Raw genomic sequence first — 15,737 nt, forward strand, 5'->3', positions numbered from 1 at the left:
TACATGACTGTTACTAGAAATTAGAATTTACTAAAGAACAAAAGCTCCATTTAGGGACGATTTTCAAAATTTAAGTTGAGTCTAAACCACAATTTGCAAATACACTCAAAATTATTCTATTCAAACTGTCTTAACACATTTTAACATTGGTTTTATTTCACTCTGAAAGAAAACATTTTCAGGAAAACTGGACTGTATTACTTTGTCCAGTGGTAGCCTTGGCTGCAGTGACCACGAGATGGTGGAGTTCAGGATCCCGCATGGAAGAAGCGGGGCAAAAAGTAAAATTGCAACCCTGGACTTCAGGAGAGCTGACTTTGCCCTCTTCAAAGACCTACTTGGAGGAATCCCATGGGTTAAGGCTCTAGAAGGTAGGAGGGTCCAAGAGAGCTGGTTAATATTCAAGGACCACTTCCTCCAAGCTCAAGATCAGTGCATCCCTATGAGAATGAAACCCAGCCAAAGAGGCAGGAGACCTGAATGGATGAACAAGGAGCTTCTGGAAAATCTCAAATGAAAGACGGAAGTTTACAGAATGTGGAAAAAGGGACTGGCCTCTTGGGAGGAGTATAGGAACATTGTCAGAGTATGCATGGAAGCAATGAGGAAGGCTAAAGCCCACTTGGAATTAAATCTCGCAAGGGATGTCAAGGACAGTAAGAGGACTTCTTCAAGTACATCAGTAGCAAAAAGAAGGCTAGGGGAAATATGGGCTTGCTGCTGAATGAGGTGGGTGCCCTGGTGATGGTGGATGCAGAGAAGGTGGACTTACTGAATGCCTTCTTTGCTTCAGTCTTTACTGCTAAGGCCAGCCTTCAGGAATCCCAGACCCTGCAGGTAAATAAAAGAGCCTGGAGAAAGGAAAACTTTCCCTTGGTTGAGGAGCATTGGGTTAGAGATCATTTAGGCACAGACTCAACACCCACAAATCCATGGGCCCTGACGGGATGCACCCATGAGTGCTGAGGGAGCTGGCAGATGTTATTGCTAAGCCACTATTCATCACCTTTGAAAGGTTATGGAGAATGGGAGAGGTGCCTGAGGACTGGAGGAAAGCCAGCGTCACTTCAGTCTTCAAAAAGGGTAAGAAAGAGGATCCAGGACACTACAGGTCAGCCAGCCTCACCTCCATCCCTGGAAAAGTGATGGAATACCTCATTCTGGATGTCATCTCTAAGCATGTGGAGGAAAAGAAGGTTGTCAGGAGCAGTCAACATGGATTCACAAAGGGGAAATCATGCTTGACCAACCTGATAGCTTTCCAGGATGGCATGACTGGCTGGGTAGATAAGGGGAGAGCAATGGACATTGTCTACCTCAACTTCAGCAAGGCTTTTGACACTGTATCCCATAACATCCTCATAGGTAATCTTAGGAAGCATGGATTAGATGAGTGGAGAGTTAGGTGTATTGGGAACTGGCTGAATGGCAGAGCTGAGAGCACTGTGATCAGCAGTGCAGAATCTAGTTGGAGGCCTGTAACTAGTGGTGTTCCCCAGGGGTCAGTACTGGGTCCAGTCTTGTTCAACATATTAATCAATGACCTGGATGAGGGGACAGAGCGTACCTTCAGCAAGTTTGCTGATGACACAAAACTGGGAGGAGTGGCTGACACACCAGAAGGCTGCGCCACCATCGAGCGAGACCTGGACTGGCTAGAGAATTGCGCGGAGAGGAAACTAATGAAGTTCAACAAGGGCAAGCGTAGGGTCCTGCACCTAGGGAGGAATAACCCCATGCACCGGTACAGGTTAGGGGTTGACCTGCTGAAAAGCAAGTAAATGATCTTTTGCTAAATAATTTTAACTAATTTCATATATGAAAAAGCCTCAGACAATTCTGAAAAAACTTTTACTCATACGCTTTTAGTTACATGATTTAGTTTTAGGTAGTCCTGTGAGGAGCAGGGAGTGGAACTCAGTGATCCCTATGGGTCCCTTCAAACTTGAGATATTCTATGATATGAAAAACACAATAGCATGTCAAGCAACTTTTTCTTGCTTCTGGCCTTCTGTAGCAAAGCACTTTCATGCCTGAGAGTGTTCATACAGAACTGTTTGCACAAATAAGGACTGCAATCAGTCTTATATCAAGCAAGATCTTTGGTTATTATTCTTATCCCTAAGAAACATGATCTGTTAAAAGAAAGAATGAGTGTGAGAAAGTACTTCCTTCACCAACGAAATCAACACTCAACCAGTAACCTTGGAACACTTCCAATACTGCAAAGCCTTCACATTACACATCAGACTTCCAACACTTTGTTAGTCAGATTAGCATTTTAATGAAAGCTTCTGAACCCACATGTTTTTTTGAAAGGTGATCTGTAAAGTGTAAACACAAACACACCCATCTGCTAAATTACTGACCTATGTTTTCAATACACTAAATAAGGAAGGTAAAGTAAGCCTTACACCTTCAATCTAGCTCATTTGAGACTCTTCTCTTTTAATATTTCTTTCAGATCATGACACATCAAGAAGCAAGGAAACAGCATAAAGGACATGAAGTGGGTTTGGGGCTTGTTCTAAAATAGTCTACAGTATTGTAAATCCTTCTACATATCCTCCCCCACCAAAAAAAAATCTTACCGATTTTAAAGTAGAAAAAAAAAAAAAAAAAAAGCTTTCAATTGATAGAGAGATGGTTGAGCAGGGAAAAATGTAAGGAAGTGGGTGAGACAAAAGCAAAGGTCCCAGTTCACACAGCACAGATTGCTTACTCAGGCAGTCAACTAACATTGATTTTAAATGTTCTCAATTCCTACGAAATTTCATTCTACTACATGACAAAAGGGCTATCACAGTCTCTGAAGAATGGCAGAAGATTGAAAGAGAGATACAACAGAAGGCTGGCAAGCATTCCACAAAGCAAGACCTTTTCTTCACAGAAGCACTTGTAATCAAGAATCTCTTAGATATTTTTAAAATAATAAAGGAATATCTAAAGGAGAAAAGAGCCATTAAAGTGAATTTAAGCCATCCACTCGACAGTGGGATTAAAATCTGAATTGAAAATGAAGATCAGTGTTTCAGATTTTAATTTGTGTAGAGACTGCAATTCTTGCATGTTTGATTCTATCTAACTGTTCTTTCTACACAGAGTCTCTAGGGAAGAGACTGGTAAATATTTTGGAACTTGCTAAAATCCAAACCCATTTTTTGTTACTGAAAGAAAGAGGACACAAGGGCAGATCCATCCAGCTGAAAAAAAATCTAGGTAAAAATGAAGCTTTAAAAAAAATATTTTTAGTAAGTATTACTACATAGCTATGAAACAACCTTATCTATATTCATTTAATAAAACTGTACGCAGGTAGAACACCACCACTCAGTGTCACAATAACAAGGTTATCTTTCAGTCCTCTAAACATTTCCTCCATTTAAGAAAGAAAAAAGAAAAAAAAACAGCAAAATATTAAAAGTCTATTAAACCTAAATTGATTAAAAAAAAAGCACCAGCAAAAAAAGTTGAGGAAACGTTTGAGAGTAGTAGCATTTCTGAGTTGGATCTGTATGAGGATTTAGGTGTCCTCATGGTCCTACAATTTCCAGTCATAAAAAGTAAAAGCATCTATTTTTATATATGTGGAGAATGTTGGCCTAAAATCAGATTTGCAATATTCAGAACACTGAGCAGGGATCTGCCTAAGCCAATATGAAGGCTTAAAATGCTCCTATCTTCCAGGTTCAGTAATCAATACCCATTTAGGATTCACAGCCTCATGCATTACTTGCTTCTCTTGTTTTCTTTTTAAAAAGAGTAGTTTGGGGGTGGGTGTGTGTGTGTGTGTGTGTGTGTTGTGTTTTGTTTTAATGATTACCAAATGTCTTCCTTAAAAGCGTAAGGGAGACCCAGGTTCCAAACCTGTCCTTCAACCCCAAGCCTTCTCTCTTCAGGGAAATTTAGCTAGTCGGTAGCTAGTTTAGTTCAGAGTTTAGTACAGAGGGTTATGCTCCAACCTCTAGCTGTCCTACCAAAGGGAAAGAGAATTAGAGGTTTATTAGACCACAAAAGGACAGAATGACTGTGTCACCTATAATTTTAGTTCACCATCTGGAAAAGTGAGATCAAAGGGTGTACCTTTCAAAACTCTCTGCTTTCACAGGAGATATTTAAAAGACAGAAAATGTGTTATCGGATACTAACTTTTGAGAAAAGTTGGATGGGGGTGTGAAAATCTGGGTATTACAGCTGAACAAATGAGTAGAAGCTATTCTGAAGAACAGAACTGGTGGGCATGCACAGGACAAGAACCAAGACATTAATTTTAAAGGGATGAAATTTCAAATCCATGACAGATCTTTGAAGAAGTCAGTCAGCAAGTGGACAACGGAGAGCTGGTTGATACACTATTCTTGAGCTTTCAAAGCGTGCTTTCTAAGGACCACTACTAAAGACTCTTGAAAAATAACCAGGACTGTTCAGATTGCAAAAGGTACAGCTAAAGTAAACAATATACCAGAAATTTATGAATTAGTGTGTGCTTCTTTTTCACTGTAAGAACTTGATATCATCAAATTAAGTGGCAAGTGTCAGAGTAAACAAAGAAAACCAAAGCAAATGCCTAAAGATGATAAATCTTCATATGAAGGTGATTATGCTATGGAGTAACTATTAATGCTGAAAGTTATTTGTCAAATATCTTTTTGAAACCATGTAAATAGAATGAAAATTACTCATCAATAGCTACTATCTACAGAACACCCCTTCTTCTTATATAGCTTCTGAAAAAATAACTCACGGGGGGCTGAGATAGCCTGCAGAAAGTATTGCCACTCGCTTGCCTTGTTCCTATATTCTTCTCTGGGCACCTACAGTTGAACACAAGTCAATGGATTGGATGGTGGTTTAGAGTCGCTTCATGCTGAACAGAGAATTTGTGGTAGAACTAAATTAATTAACTGAAGTCTGCAACTCCCACTGTAGCACCCTAAACAGCTGACCCTTCCTCATTTCCTGCTTATTTTTTATTTGCTATTTATATTCACAATGTCAAAAATTCACTATTGAAAGTAAAAATAACCAAAGAATGAATGTTATTTTCTCCTTCTGCTTAATGCTTTACTTTAAAAGAGTAAATTTGTGAACCTTACAATATGACATTTTTCAATAATTGACTTAACAGGAACATCAAATAGTAGCCTTGCATTTTTGAAAAATTGGACATTCAGCAATTGATCAGCAACACGAAAGTAGAAACAAAATTACAGGTATAAGGTTAATAGCTAATTTCTTTACTAAAGGGTAACTTTTATAAAATGTAACATTAAGGAGTTGTGTTTTACATTAAAAACGATGATTAGTATTACAGTCAGTACATGACTAGACTATGAGAACTCACTTGCAATAATGAACTCTGACCACTGCCTTTGATATGAATTACAATGATGTGCGACTTGACAACACTTATTAGCTGACACACAACATTTCAAGACTCTGTTTTCTGGGTAAGTCTTCATGCCTGGTGTTATTCAATAAAGCAGCATATATGTAAACATTATATCAAATAATAGGAATAGCAAAGACCATATGAATTCTTTGCTGTTTTATATTAGCATTATTTCTCCAACAAGAAAATGAGGGTTTTTACAACTCAGTTTTCAGACATGAAACTAGTGTAATCAGAATCAGGCTCAAAACCTACATAAATATTGCCCAAAGTTCTAATAAAACTTTATCATCCTCTGACAATCTCTCTCAATCCATTTGCATTGTGACTTTCTCACTAATTTTGTGCATCTCTAACATGCAGTTCCACTGTTCAGTTCAGTAGGACTAGGCCTTATAAGCTTACCTGTTATCAAAACTACTCCATATTATTTTATTCGCATTCATTACAGGAAACAATAAAACACATAAAAACAGAGAAGTAATTTAGAAGCAAATAGGTCTACTTTTCAAAGTGAGCACTTCAACCATAAGCTAGAAAATTAAAATGACTAACGAGAAGAACAAAGTGTTTTTAAAGCAATTAATATAAGCCCACATTAATCAATTCACCACGAAATGAAAGCACTGAAGTGCTAACCCTCTAGTCTAACGGCAAAGAAAGTACAGCAGGTTCGAAGATAAATCTATGCATAATGCTAACAAGTCCTTGTGAACCAAATCACAATTCTACCAACTCAAATAAAAGCACCACACTGAACTCCAAAGAGTTTGTTGGGGTTTTTTTCACTGTTTGTTTTTTTAAATAGAGGGCATAGATACGAGATAGACCATTTCAGAATATACTGAAATGTAAACAAATGCTAACGTAGAACTTCGTGATGATAAGAGGATCAATCCACTACTAACACTGACTCTAAAATGTGCCTTAATGGTCTTTAATAGATAATGCATGGGTACAAACAGTAGCGTAAATGAAGTTTGAAAATTGGACCATTCTTGGATGATTCCAAAGACATTGTGATAAAAAGTTACTTTAATTAGTCAAGACAATCTGCTGTGGTGCACAAGGTCTATCCATCTATCATCTTCGCAGGTACTAGATCTGTGGCATTTAGAAGCAGCAGAATTTTTGTGGCTCTTCAGCACCTACCTATTTTGTTTTCTGAAGCCTCTTCCCCTTTTCTAGAGCAGTGTCTAATGTCTGAGAAATTTAAAGTAAGTAAGAAGGTGGGGAAGGTTCTTTAATTTGCTCCCCTGTCCTTCAATCCACCATAACTCTAAGAAAGGTCACACCATTAGTTTTCAGATGATTTAAGCAGAGCTAATTGATATATCATATTAATAGAAACTAAGAAATTCACATCAGCTCCTCCTTATTACTATAAAAATTTAGCAATCTGATCATTACAGACCACAATAAAACAATGTACAAAACTCAAAGCAGGAACCAAAATAACCCCAACCCTTAATGAATAGATCATGTCAGACTTTCTATCCATACATATACACATACATACAACCTATATATTAAGTTGAAAAACATACAAAAGGACAAGGTATCTGATGATACTGCTCCTTTTGAATACAGACTTTGGATAGTTAAATCAGATCTCACCCTGCTGCAGACATTTGCTCCCACTGTGAAAAGTTCAGTTTCTCCAACTCCTTACACAAGTACAATCCACCAAGAGTAATTAACAAATGGAAAAAAAACCCTAATGTAAATTCCCAGTAGTCCAGAGATTAATCATTAACTGAAACTACATGTTCCCTTAGTATCAGCAATTTCTTTTAAAAATCATCAATCTCAAAATAGCTAAAGATGAACTCTGCCATTAATTCTCACACTGGTTTTAATGTCCACAATTTTTCTTATCATAAAACATTAAAAATTCTTGAAGAAAAAAAGGCAATAGGTATTTAGGAGAGCCACAACAGAATACGATTAACACTCTTAAAGCCAGACTATTAGCTTTGAGCCAAGTACAAAATAGGCAACTGATGGACAGATTCTGTTCAAAGCTCACCCTCCCAGTATCTGCTGCTTTCTTAGTAAAGAACCTCTAAGTGAGGTTGTATCAGACAGCAATTGATGCATGATGTAAGAACAGGTATATAAAGGAAAATTCTGACTCATTTACACTCTAACACATTAAGGTGAAAACAAACAAGAAAATGGTCACCCTTCTCTAAAACTGGATTTTCTTCCCGTGGATGCTCATACGATCAGCCATCCAAATACTTAACGTGCTCATATTAAAGCTTTTTTACAGCTATCATCTTACACATGCTGGAACTTACGTTTGTGACACATCTAATTCTGCAGCACATTAATGGGATATCACAAGAATTCTCCACTGCTAAATTGAAAACCAATAAAGTGGAAGAGCTCCCATAATACAGAATGCTAAAAACGACCCCCAAGAGTAGAGCAATGACAAACATTACAAGGATTTTTTTTGTATTATTACAAAATATTAATTATTAAAGGCATTCAAAACATGTATCATACATTAGCAGTATTTTATCATAAGCTTACTAGACATTAAAAATATTATAATATTTGAATATCTGTGCCTCTGCCATATAGAACAAACTACCTGTTATACAAAAAGAAGTGTCAAAAAAATGGTAAAAAGAAGATAGAATGGTTTTCCTCTGATATCAAGTTAGTTGATTTACGGTTTTTCACCCATGAAAAAAATATGAAACAAAAGATTGGAGTGCATCTGTCTCCTTTCAAGTGCTACAATAAGAACAGCTCAAATGCTGATGTCTCTATTGGGAAGCACACAAGAAAAGACTGAGGGGATGGGAAGAAGAAGAAAGATAAGTGTGAGATAAAAGAAAAATGGTGGTATTGAAGAATAGAGAGAGCAAGAAAGAGAAAACAGGTTAAGTGAACATGTCTGAGAACAAGCTATCATACAGAACAAACTAAATAAAACACAGCAGCCCTCATCCTCCTCCCAATTCACTCTTATTTCAAAATAAGGTTAACAATAATAGCTGATTTTGAAAGATTTGGAAACAATAAGATAAATACTAATTTAACATTTTGTCATTTTACCATCTTTTTGCCACCATCATTTTTATTCATTTAAAGTTAGTCACATCCTCGAAAGCCAGGCATTGTGGACAAAAAGTAAGCTTGGAGAAGCCACAGAGACTCAATGAAAACTGACTCACAATACGATCATCAGTACAAAAATATAGTAGAGTTTTTCCATAAAGAACAAATTTAATCCCAAAAGATTTGTGTCCAATGTTACTTATTTACTTCCCATCACAATAAACACAGATCCTTTCCATGTTCCTTATGAAAGGGGCAAAAGAGAGCATATGCCTTCAGTAATTCTGAGCTCCATGCATACTGATTAATTAGCCATCAAACAAAACCAGAATCAATTGCGATCTCGTGTTCACTATAGCACGTATCTGGTTCCCACTTTGTGCAATAGCGGTTTGTGCAAGTATGAATATATTATTCACCTCTGTCACATTTTTGATGCATCGGCTACTTCCAGCTAAAGTTACTGGGAAGTCAAAGAATCAGGAAGACGACAGACCAAGAGAATTGCTTCCCGCTTCTTCAGAAATCTAGCCAGAGAAATTATTTAGTGAAAGTAAGAGGGCCAGTAAAATATGTGAGGAAAAGAACAATTACAGATGTGTTAGTATCTGGAATCTCGTAGCCCATACTTCAATAACCATAAAATTATTAATATTTCATTGGATATCCACAGCTGTTCTTTAATAATATTAAGAAAAGAACTGCTGTCTGCTGTAAGACGACCACGAGGATGAGTGCGCATTCATAATCTATCTACATTGAGCATAAGGGCAAATACAATTCCTCAAATAAAGAGAATTCATTAGGCAGAGGAAAAGTGCTGCTATAATATCCAGCATTCTAGTTACAGAAATATTTTTCTTAACGCTTGAAGTATGAGAATATCTGTAGGTTAATTCTAAAAAAAGAAAGCTGTACTATTTGTTTGTATAATACATAAAATCCTGCAGTAGGATAAACAGCTTCTATATAATAAAAATAAAATTAAGTACATTTACTGTATTCAAGCCTTTTAAAATCTCAAGCCACTCTATTTCTAGTTCATTTTTAGTCTACTTAATATATTAAAAGACTGCTCACAGTAGCATCATAAAAGATTAAAAGAGGATGTTTTCATCTTTTGTAATAAAAACAGTGGGAAAACAAATTAAATTTCCTTCCTTGTGTTTTTTTTTTATCTTGTGCTCATTTCAATCAATCAAAGCAAGACAGTATGGTACGCAGTGACTTCTTAGCCATAACACTATCAGACACCATGAACAGACAATGGTGAATGCAAGAATAACCCGATTTTCTGGCAGATCTGGGAAGAGGAATAGCTGCATGTGCGTACGCATATACAAGAGAGATGCTTCCTTATTACTATCAACAAATGCAGTTTAAGTTATGTATCACTTTTTTTTTTTTCTTCAGTCCATCACAGCCTAAACTTTGGAACAAGAAGAAAGAGACATTAAGATACTTTTAAACATGCTGAGTGTACCTACACCAAACATTAAAATCTGTATTTAGGGGCTTTAAAGGAGGGTAGCTATATTTGCAGAAAAACTGAACAGATTTAAAGTGAATAGACTGGTCTCAAACTTTTACAAACGCATCACCTGTGTCCTACTACAAATATGCTTAGCTGAACAACAGTTTTGATAATGTTTTGGTTTTCTTTTTTTTTTTTTTTTAAGTGTTTAATGATAACTTTAATGTTAACATTCTTACGATTTTGTCTTTACTGTTTCATTGGCTAAATCCATATTAAACTAACCATGACCATATAAAATCGGCACAAAAGACATAAAATTGTGCCCTATAACAAATACTCTCCAAGGATTTTCTAAATCTCCTAACTGCTAGTCAAAATAGTATGATAGTGAGATCTAAGGTATTGTTAATTCCTTACGGAAAAAAAAATTAATTGAAACAGAAAGAACCCAGAACACCAGAGAACGTGTAGTTGTATCACCTCACAGAAGCAGGGCTGTGTTCAGTCAGGGCCACCAACAGTTTCAGAGCATACATTGGTACTGGGTCCGGAGCCATCAGAATGTTCTCATACCTGAAAGGGAAGAGATGCATGTTAAAAAGTTTGATATTAAAAATACATTGTTTCCCATTTCCAAACTTTCTAGTAACCACAATAGAAATACAATGCTGCCTGGAAACATACAAAGCAATAAACAAAACTTGCTTTGCAACAGTATTTTAAAATCACCATCACATTAACTTTAAAAGCAGCACTAACAAAAAAACATATTAATCTTGAGAGAGAGAGATACACCATTATAAAAGATGTAATAATGTATATTTATAAAACATATACACATGGTTTTAAAAGTTATATTGAAATATAATATATATTTATAAAACATGCATTTTTTTCTAGATGCGTGATTTATTTATTGATCTATATGAATATATTTATATATATTTAAAAAAATCTAATTTTCAAGAGACAAGTAGAAACCAAGCCTCAAAGTATTAGGCAGAAGATTTACTGGATGCTCAGAAAGATCATCAATCAACTTATATATGATTAAGCTCTATATTTTGTTTACATAGTAATTTTTCTCAAAATGAAATATTTTACTTACAGAACACTTGCATTGAGCTTTATGTTTTACTTCAAATTTAAAAAAAATACTGCTTCAACTACAGCATACTTCCATTCTCCAAGTAATACAGAACAGAATAATACAAAAATACTTCTAAACAATGTTTACTGAGAGCTATGGCAGTGAGACAAAACTACAAGAAAAACATCTATGAAACATTTCCAAATATCACCTTATGGAAGTCTTGGTAAGGGAAAACAGGCAGCCCAAAATCAAAATGGAACTCGCTGTTGCTGGTAACATTCCAGTAACGCCCACCCAACAAATAGGACCTTTTTTTTTTTTTAAAAAAAAAAAATCAAAATCTATCTGGAGGGCAATAGGGATTACAATGATGGAAGAGAGAAGGATGTAAGCATAAAATACCCAGACTCAGTCATGTCAAAACACTGCCTTTGATTACAAATAGTGCTACTCTAAACATGTGGAAGTAATAGAGTTGGAAGCATAAATTTCTTCATGAAGAATTAATCAAGTACAAATGAAAGGATGATTTGTAGGAGAACGTGGTAGGTTATCATGTTTTGTGCAACAAAATGCACCAAGAATTTTACTTCACATCTTGAGATCCCTCGTGCTGCCTGAACTGAGGAATCTGGATCACTTCCCACCACCTGGGTGTTGGCACGTACCCTACTGTGTGCTAGCTCTTCACTAGAATAAAGATCTCCTCTCCCTAGGCACCACACCTCAGCAATGCTGATTTACATGGGAAGGAAATCTAGAAGGAAATGTGGTGCTTTCTGGCCAAGTCTCCAATCTGGACAACTCTAAGACAAGAAGGGTGAAGAACACCAGCTGTGCATTCTTGATGTAGCCTGTGAGAGCTCCTTCACAGAGGCTAACAGTCCCACACAAGCACACAGCCTATAGACAATGCATCATGGCTACTACGTATTAGCTTGAATGTGCTGCTGTAGAGTTGCAAACCACATTGGAGAATCTGCACAATTAATCAATGAGAAGTCAGTGTTGGCTTCGTATATTCGGTGATATAAATCTCTCCTTTACAAATAACGAGTTCCCGTTCCTGAAAGAAAATTATTTCTCATTGGTGATTAAAAAGTTCTTTTCTTCATAAAAGAAAAAAAATACTATGGTGCTTAATAGACACTGATCCTGGAAGCCCTACATGCGATCAATACGCATTCCTACCAAACATAATGGAACTATTTGCATTTTTTTTTGCAGAATCCATGACTAAATCTTTTGAGGCAAGCAAAGACTTAGGTGCCAGAAGTCATCTGCTCACTGCATAAGACATGAATTTACATCTGCAAAATGGTAATTCCTAATAGCAACAATGACTGAATCAGGCATGCTAGCTTAAAAATCTGACACTTGGCAATATACTTGTTTTATTATAAACATATCAATACCTTCCCTAAACAGGATCCACTTTAAACTATTTTAAGCCTTCTATGTATTACATTTGAAAGAGACTATTCTATTGTGCCCACTTAGCATCCTAATTCCTTGAGGTTCAACAAGAAACAGTCTCACTTTATTTCCTTTTACATGAAACTCGATTCCTCCCTCTCTCTAAGATAACATTAGTAAATATTTCTAAGATATTTCTAAGGGAAGGTGTAGTGATCCATCAAACCAAATACCATGTGCAAAAACAGAGATTACTAAAGTCAATGTCTTAGCAATTATATAAACACATTGACAGAATAAAGACCATTAGGACCTATGAATATATGAATCTTCTCTGCAGGGAAAATATTCCGTGCTTGAGATACGTTGTTAAATGAATGAGTTCATCCAATGATTTCCCTGCCACTTCAAAACACAAACTAATTTATTAATAATAGTTTCAGAGAGCATTTATAATGGTTCTGTAAACTCCAGGTACTACCCTGCAAGGAGTTACTTTGTCAATCTTTTCTATAAGCAACAGTAACAAGAGAACCTAAAGATTCAGGGATATGGATTCTCTTAAGCCCTTAAAAAAGATTTAACATTTTACCTACAAATTATCTCAAGTATTCTGGACTTTGTACTTGCATAACTGACTTGGAAGTCTACTAAGAACAAGCTACATAATCTTTCAAATGATATAAAACTTTATTTATGCATTCCTCTCCTTTTGCTGGTTCTGGCTCAAATTTCAAATGATATATAATTAGGAATATTAAGAATTAAATGCGAAAGAGCTGAAGTTTCAACTTCTGATAAAAAAAAATGTGGACACGTAACAGAAAGCATTTGCCTTATATTCATTTTCTATAGCTGAAAGTTTCATTTTAGTTGTGAAACGCTCAGGAAAATAACCTTTCAGTGAACTAAAATTTAATAACACTATTTCATTCAATTCAATCAAAATCCTATGAGGAATTTAACTTTCTGATCTACAAATGCACAAATATTTAATGAAATTAAATGGATGATACAGAAGATGAGAAAAAAACGATAACCACTGCATTCCTGCATTTAGCTCAAAATGAAGACCATTTGAATTTCACGCATAGTAATCAAAATTCTATTTCCCAAGTCAGTTTTACATTTAAACAAATTAACTTATGGAAGATATTTATAGTAATTAAATATATATGCAAACGAATATCAATATAACCTTCATTAAAAAGAACATTACATGTTAAACTCCGATGTCCCTCCCATCCATGCTCAACAGCTCTCAGTTCTTAAAAAGCAGAATCAAAGGGGGTTGAAACTACTTCCCCACACAGACTGCCCATGAGCAACCAGCCATTGCACACCTCCTCTCCTCTTTTGATTATCCATCAGCTGAGTCACACTCTGTCCCATCCTTTGTCCAGCAACAGAAGGACTAAACAACAACCTCTTCAGCCTCCAAATACAAGCCAGTTGTCTCTTCACTTCCTATCTCAGAGTTTTCAGGTAACTTTTACTTCTTGGAATAGAGCTTTACGCTATATTTATGAGTAGGTTACACTGAATCTTAGACCTCCCCTCTCTTTAGATTTAGGCCAGACCTCTTTGCATTCAGATAAAGCTTCTTTTGAGAATTGTAGAGAGTGTAAGAGAATTCATTCCTACCTACCTCCCATCAATATTTTCTTATCTAGAACATTGCTGAACAAAACTTACCTTTCATGTCTTTTTTGTTACCCAAAGCAGCTGCTTTGGTCTTATCTTAGTTTCTTTTTGAGTCTTCTCCAAATTAAGTTTTGAGGCTTTCAAGTCAAAATTGAGTTTAAGTTTTCTTTTCTGCAGAAAAGCCTCAAACCCTCCTCTACCTTTTGTTCCTTCTGTGCCTTCTTGCATTGATTACCTGCTCCCCACAGGTGAACATATTTACTAGGGGTTGGCTCAACTCACAGGTTCAAGTAATGTGTTAAATATGCAGACAATAGTTAACTCTTTCAGAATCACTAGAAGATTTACATACTGTTTTACTATGCTGATAAGGTAAAAATTTTTTATATCAAGTTCCAAAATATTCCAAATTTCATAAACTTCAATATTTATTTTCTTGAGATAATCTCAAATGGTTTTCCAAACACGAGTATCATCATCTCTACTGGTGAGATAAAGGAACTGATTCAGAAAATACTTAAACCCTGTAACCAAGATTCTGAGCTACGACAAGACCCTCTTTCATACATCCACAACACAAGGCATGCAAAGATAGCACAGGTGAAGACCCCAGAGTAGGATCATATTCCGTCTCAGACCAAAAAGCCTTGCCACTCAATTGAGCTAATTAGCTTGGAGACAGGACTACACTGGCTGTTTTCCTTCTAGTTTGTAATTAACATGACACCCACCCCCTCACACGCCCTCCGGTTCAATGAGAAATATTTTATTATAGGGATATGTCTACAAAGGGCAAGTTTCAGAGCAAGGACAGAACTTGGTCTCACTTGACTCCAGGTCTCTTCCTCTATCTGAAGAAAATTATCTCTCAGCTTTTAATGATGCGTATACTCTATTTTTAAAATAATATCTCCAGTTTCCATTTTAATTCTTATTGATAAATTCTGTATTTCCCAGAGGAAAAAAAAATAATGTGAAGAAAGGTGTGAAAATAAGTTTCTCTACGGAGCTCTAAGATTTCCTCACATAGAAAAGATTACAATCTTGCATGGACTGAACTTTGGTCATCAAACTGTAAGAACATTAGTCAATTAGCAAGAGACAGTCTCATTTTTGGGTAAGGCACTGTGTTTCTGATCATAATCCCGCATCCATTCCTCCACCCTTCTGCCACTTACTTAATGCAGGGCTGGGGAACAATTTTCTCACTTAGGGCAGATAAGTATTTACAATTACTAACTTTTGAGGACCACACATTAAAATACACTGTAACATTATTAGAATAATGTGAAAGATAAATGATGACTCATCTTCTGTTCGTGCTTTCCTTCCCTCTGCTCACAGATGTTATCAGCTCACAGTATGCATGTGCAAAACAGAGAGCTGTCTTTGTGCTCACCTGCAAGTCATTTTGAAATGACAGGCCTCATTTGACCATAAACCATATAAATGAGGTTGCAGGCCACATCTGGCCCACAGGCTGTAGTTTCATCTACTCTGCTGTAGGGTTTTTCTGCTCCTTGGGGTGGATCATGGAGGACTAATCCACCCCGTAATATTCCTTTTTTAAAAAGTTATATGCCATTCCATGTGATTTCAGAACATCTGACGTGAGGGCACAATATCCAAAATAGACAAAA

The 15,737-nt window shown here is 36.2% G+C and overlaps 1 protein-coding gene across 12 annotated transcripts in view; it reads right to left on the bottom strand.

Annotated features, from left to right (window-relative positions):
- The window catches only part of ULK4 (unc-51 like kinase 4), a 248,934-nt gene that overhangs the window by 138,876 nt on the left and 94,321 nt on the right, over positions 1–15,737 (bottom strand). For 11 of the 12 annotated variants that reach the window (XR_012585552.1, XR_012585549.1, XR_012585551.1 and 8 more), the window contains one exon: positions 10,425–10,517. Coding sequence is in view for 9 of the 12 variants with exons in the window: in XM_074575248.1 (XP_074431349.1) it covers positions 10,425–10,517 (93 nt within the window). In the remaining 3 variants the exon portion in view is untranslated. The remainder of the gene's footprint in view (positions 1–10,424; positions 10,518–15,737) is intronic. The other variant, XM_074575251.1, reaches the window with a different exon arrangement.

The sequence above is a fragment of the Larus michahellis genome, chromosome 2, assembly GCF_964199755.1.
Source record: "Larus michahellis chromosome 2, bLarMic1.1, whole genome shotgun sequence".
Classification (NCBI taxonomy): Eukaryota; Metazoa; Chordata; class Aves; order Charadriiformes; family Laridae; genus Larus; species Larus michahellis.